A 6,000-nucleotide genomic window follows, 5' to 3' on the forward strand; every position below is an offset into this window, starting at 1 on the left:
ATTAATTTTTCAAATAATGACAAGTAAACTTTTCATCATTTAATAGTGTTTCTTAGAAAGAAAAGTAATTACTTTTTGACTCAAATCCTATGCAAATTATTTCTTTTTCAGGGTAAATTCCATTAATAACATGACAAAATTATAAACATCATCTTTGAATGAACACACCCCCCAAATGTGTTTAGGTATGTGCTATATCCAATTGTTCCCCTGACTACAATATATAAGAGATACAATGGTATTATCTTTGCATTTAGATTTTGCACAGTAATTAAAAAATAATTTAATAATTTAATTTTTAAAAAATATGTTAATAATTAATTAAATTATTTTTTATCTTAATTAATTATTTTTTATATAAATATTTATTATAGTTAATAGAAATAAATAATAAAATTAAAAAAATAAATTAATGCACATTAATCTTCTAAATATGATAAATAATTAAAAAAAACTTAAATACGATAAATAATTAAAAAAAACCTAAATATAATAGATAAAAATTAACGGGGAGATTATTGTTTTAACAATAAAATTATTCTACTTATAAATTGATGGTCATGAATTCAAACAAAATAGCTTTTCTATAAATTAAAGTTAAGGTTACTTACATCAATGATCCCTGTATAATTCATTATTTTTTATAATTTTATTAATTTGATGATTGAATTTTAAAGGTACATATTTCTTTTAAATTAATAACTTATACCCATATTAACTTATTATTTTATTTTACTTGTGGTTAAGAGTATTTTTAAATCAATTTAATTATGTATATTAAGATTGATTTTTATGATATTTTAAAAATGTACTTAGGTATGTTGACTTATTAGATTATTTATAAAATATTAAAATAATATGCACATTGACATTCAAATCATAAAATACACTTAAAACAAAAATCAATTAATATTTCAATAAAATTAAAATATTAATAAGAAGGGAGAAAATTTGGGTGTATACAGAACACCTCCAGGGCTCATATGTTCCAAGTTGCGTGCTTTGACTGAGACTTTCCCAGGATCAGGTCCTTGAAGACTGCCTATAGTGGTCAACCCGTGCTTTAATAGACAAAGCCTTAACTTTTTGTTCTGGGTCCCAATTCCGTCCCTCAGATTTCCTCCTCCATAAAAGCAAGCTCAAGAGCCCAAACTTACTCAAAATCATTATTAGTTCATTACCCCAAAAAAGTTTCAAGCTCTAGCGCTCGCTAGTCACTGCAAAACGCTTTCAAAAAACCTTCCAAGATCAAACACCTAGCGTTCAAGTCATACAGTTAGAGCCATGGCTAGTGCAAGCTGCAGCAGGGAAGAGGTGAAAGTGGTGATTATTGACACTCAATATGTTGTCACTGATCCTTTGACCTTCAAGTCTGTGGTTCAGAGCCTCACTGGTAAAGATTCTTGCGTTTCTTTGATAGAAGAGAGCTCGTTTGCTGGTGGAAAGAGGAAAAGAGAAGCCGATAGTAATGGGATTATTGAAAGTTCAGGTGGTCCTTCTGGTGGTGGTGGTGGTGGTGGCGCTGCTGCTGCTGCTGCTGATTGGAAGTTATCGAAAGGGTTGTCGTTTAAAGACTTGGATAAGATGATTTTGGAGCTGCCTCCAATGGAGGAATGGTACCAGCTGTGGGCTCAGAATAATTTTCTGTAGCTATTTCAATTTGAAATTTATGATTTATAAGAATTTAATTTCATTAATTTTTTGATTAATTTTATTATTTAAAATAAAGAATTATTTTCTAATTTAGAAAAATTATTAAAAAAATAAAATATTAAATATAATTATATAATTTTCGTGCAATGAGTGGCTACGCAAAAAAAAAAAAAAAAAAAAAGTTAAAATATTAAAAAAATAGATATATTCGCATGTTTCAGAGATTACGTGGGAAGTTGATATCCTAGTATGTTGGCCGGTGGAAGTTAATACCACTTCGTTCTGATTGGCGCTTCATTTAATTATTGATCGTCTTCCATTAATGCACTGCGCCTAAAGCATCGCGAAACAGTACTCATTTTTAATCTGTGATGGATGCAGTACAATGCGATTTATAGCATGAAATTTATATTAATTAATGATTTAAATTATATAATTATTGTATCATTTATGATTATATAAAAATATATATTTTTAATTTTTATTAAATTTTGGCCACCATAACCGTACAAGTGATACTGTGCAAGTTGTTTGTGATAAAAAAAACACAAATTAATAAAATTATAAACAGGATAAAGCAAATTTCTTTCAATTACCCATTTACAGGTATAATTAATAGAAGCATAAATATTCAACAAGATGACAAATAGTTAGGGATGGTTTTTAGCTGAGATATTTAGCATATATTGGCTTGGCTATTTAAGTTCCATCATCAAGATAGGGATGATAACTGACCAAGATCATTATTCTTAAATTTGATTAATATTTTAATATTTAAATTCATTCTAAATTCAATTAAAATTTATTTTTAATTATGTGAAATCATATAATTATAATTATTGTTATCTAAAAAATATTCAAATATATTTAATTATATATATTTTTTAATTAATAATTTATATAAAAAATATTTTTATTAATAATTTATATGTTAAAAGTAATTTTATAAAATATTTTAATTTTATTTATTTAAAATATGATATATAAAAATATATAAATATTATTATAAAAAATAAATATTTTTATATTAAATTAATTATTTATATAAACTAATTTAAGTAATGAATATACAACGTATAAAATTTAAATCCAATTATATATTATCCAAACTCATATAATTAAAGTATAATTGGATTGAATACCTGTAAACATTATGATCTTATACTCCCTCTGTCCCCTTGCAATAGATGATTAAAAAAAAAAATTTAACTCACATTATTTGCTATTTTAAAAAATTAAGAAAGTATTAATTATTATTTTTAATTTTATTATTATCTATTATTATTATCGATGTGTTTATTTTTCATGAGAAAATTTTTATATTTTAATGGTATTATAAAAGTATTTTAATTAATTATTAATATTTTTAAAAAATACTATTTAATTATTTTAATTTTTGGGAAAAATCTTAAAAATTATTGGAATGGGCTGAGGGAGTTGTTAACAGTCCCTTGAAAAAACTAAAAATTAGGCTGCGCATTAAAGCCTCCATTACAGATGGAGAGACCTTTCCAATTGGGGCCCAGATGGTAGCAGTTGGACTTTCAACGTGAATGCATGTGGGAATCCAAAGTAGGAACCCATCCTAAAAATAACTCATTTTTCGCCTGTCAACAATGTTTTAGTTGACTTTTTTTTTGAAAATATATATATAAAAAGAAGAAATTTTGAATTTAAATATTTTTATTTATTTATTTTTAAAATTTATTATATTTATAATAAGAAGAATAATTTAATCCATTAAATTTTCATTAAAAAAAAATATTCTCTCACCAAAATGAACTTCTCTTTTACTTGTTTAGCATTCAGATTGAAGCAAATAGTTTGTCCCTTCATGCTTCATCAATTCAACAATTCAAGATTGCTCTTAATAATTAAGAGTACCAATCCCATTTGTTATAATATGAAATTAGTGATATATTTATATCTTACTTTAAATTGTAATTAATTAAGCGATGAGAGTTTCCTCACATCATCTATTACATAAAATTACAATCAATTTGATTATTTATATCTTATTTCAAATTATAATTAATTTGACAGTTAATATAATTATTATAATCAATTTCAGTAATTTAGTTTATTAAATGGTTAAAATTAAAAGATAAAATTATAAAAATGTTAGATTTTTATATAATTAGATTTTAATTTTTATATAAATAAAAATAATTATAGGTTATAACTAATTCAATATATGAATAATTAGGGATGGCAAAAATTCAGGAACCTGATCCCACCCGCCTACCTGATCAAATTTTCCCAATCCCACATCGACCTTGATTTGTGCAGGATGAGGATAAGAAATTTTCCCAATCCCACATCGACCTTGATTTGTGCAGGATGAGGATAAGAATACCTTCTTCCCGTCCTGAAACCCTGTAACCCACTCCGTACAATAATATATTATTATTTTTTATTAAAAAATAATTTACTTTTATATATTTATATATTTAAATATTATAATTTTAACAAAATATATAAATATATTATTAAAATAATGTATAAATATTACATTTCTAATTATATTTTATTTTTTAATAAATAAATTTAAATTATATACTAATAAATTAAAAAAAATAAAAAGAAAATTCTCCAAGAAAAAACTCGTCCCGCCCCATCCCAACCCCGAACTCTTATGGGGCAAGGACAGGAGGAGTGATTCCCGCCCCCCCTACCTATACCGTTACCATTCCTACAAATAATATATGTAGTAAAAAACAAATCAATATAAAAGTTAGTTTTGCTTGCTCAACACTAGTTATCATAACATATGAGATATAATTGAGAGGACTGAGAGAAAATATATGATAGCTACAACCATTAATAACAACATTTGAAGGGAAATAATGGATAATCGAGTAACAGGTGAATATTGTCTGATATGGTTCTGAGTTATCACAAGACGCTAGGATATTTCTATTTGACAAGAGGACAGGCATTACTCGTCAAAGTATATCCTATATGCTCGGATCTTATACAGAATCACGAGATAATCATTACATACGTATATCATTTGAGACTAGGACAGGCATTACTCGTCCAAGTAAAACAACATCAGTGTAATCTTTGTATATCATTTCAACTGTTTTCAAGTTGTTTTAAGTTTTAACCTTACATACGTGGGACATTAATTGACTTAATCTGTGTGAGATGAGATGACAAGCTTGCATGGGCAAAACTTTGCGGCTGGTTTTCATACATGTAACATGAAATTTGACTAATTATTGCATACACTAGGAGGACTTAGATATAAAAAATTATTATTTTTTAATTTTAAAAAAATAAAATTCATATTTTTTAAAAAGATAATATATGTACAATGAGTGTAATAATCTTTCGTGAATTCTTATACTAACAAACCAATAACTACTATTGCTTTTCATTTCTCATGCATCTGGCTTATCTTATCATGGTCATTATACACCATTATTGCACTCATAAAATAGAGAAGAAAATTTGAATGGATTCCAAAATGGGCAACCCACCCTTTGGAAAAATAAGGTAATGATTCATACATTTTTAAAACCAAAACCTAAGGGCCTACAAGAAGCATGTCTTTGAGAAACACTTACATAGGCATTGTCAATTAATCAAACACTTTCATGCATTGCACTAGCACCTCTCACACATCAACATATCACTTTACTCTCAGCCCTTTTTCTTTTATGATGCATTTATATGCTTCCTCTTTAACACTAAAATGCATGTCTTTAACAAAAGCATTTTCTTTACAAAAACTTCTTTATGGTCTCTCTCTCTCTCTCTCTCACCAACACTCTCATGCATGCAAATCCCTTTGGGGATCTATATAAAAGGAAGAAAAAGAAAATGTTTAACATTGACCAGCCAAGAAAAGACATGGTGGTTTCATTATTCTGATTCGTCAGCGGAATCTTGTATACATTTATATGTTGAAGATAATCAAGAAAGATCCTTTTTTTTTTCTTTATTTTCAGGGATCTGTTTTTAAGCACATCAAATTATCAAAGTAGTAATGTTACTATGGATACAGTATCCATGCATGTCGGCTGTCGTGGACTACTTTTTCCCTTTTTTTTTTCTTTTTTTTTTTATAATAATTAGGTGGGTTTCTTTAATTTATCTTTTTATCTCTTTTACCACCGAGAGATCACATGCATTGGCCAGGGTGATGCAACATGTCCCTGTCGCATATCAGAGACGAGCCCATTAAGGACAGAGATCTCCCACCATTGATCTAAAACTTAAAATTAACCCCCTCGACTGACTTAGATATAGTAAATGTATATATATTTATATCTTAGGAAAAAGATTGGAGAATCCTTTAACTGATGAGCCAACTAATCAAAATTAGAATATAACCTACAA

At 26.8% G+C, this 6,000-nt stretch overlaps 1 protein-coding gene across 1 annotated transcript; it reads left to right on the top strand.

Moving 5' to 3' along the window:
* Nucleotides 1-1,145: 1,145 nt before the first annotated feature.
* Nucleotides 1,146-1,697, top strand: LOC110641797 (VQ motif-containing protein 10). The gene has a single exon (XM_021793635.2). The coding sequence runs from the start codon at nucleotides 1,285-1,287 to the stop codon at nucleotides 1,648-1,650; it is 366 nt and encodes a 121-aa protein (XP_021649327.2). The 5' UTR covers nucleotides 1,146-1,284; the 3' UTR covers nucleotides 1,651-1,697.
* The last annotated feature ends 4,303 nt before the right edge of the window (nucleotides 1,698-6,000 follow it).

This window comes from Hevea brasiliensis, chromosome 18 (genome assembly GCF_030052815.1).
Source record: "Hevea brasiliensis isolate MT/VB/25A 57/8 chromosome 18, ASM3005281v1, whole genome shotgun sequence".
NCBI classification, from domain to species: domain Eukaryota; kingdom Viridiplantae; phylum Streptophyta; class Magnoliopsida; order Malpighiales; family Euphorbiaceae; genus Hevea; species Hevea brasiliensis.

What these genes read in the sequence shown, in the direction of transcription:
- LOC110641797 (XM_021793635.2), top strand. Translation starts at nt 1,285, where the DNA reads ATGGCTAGTGCAAGCTGCAGCAGGGAAGAGGTGAAAGTGGTGATTATT.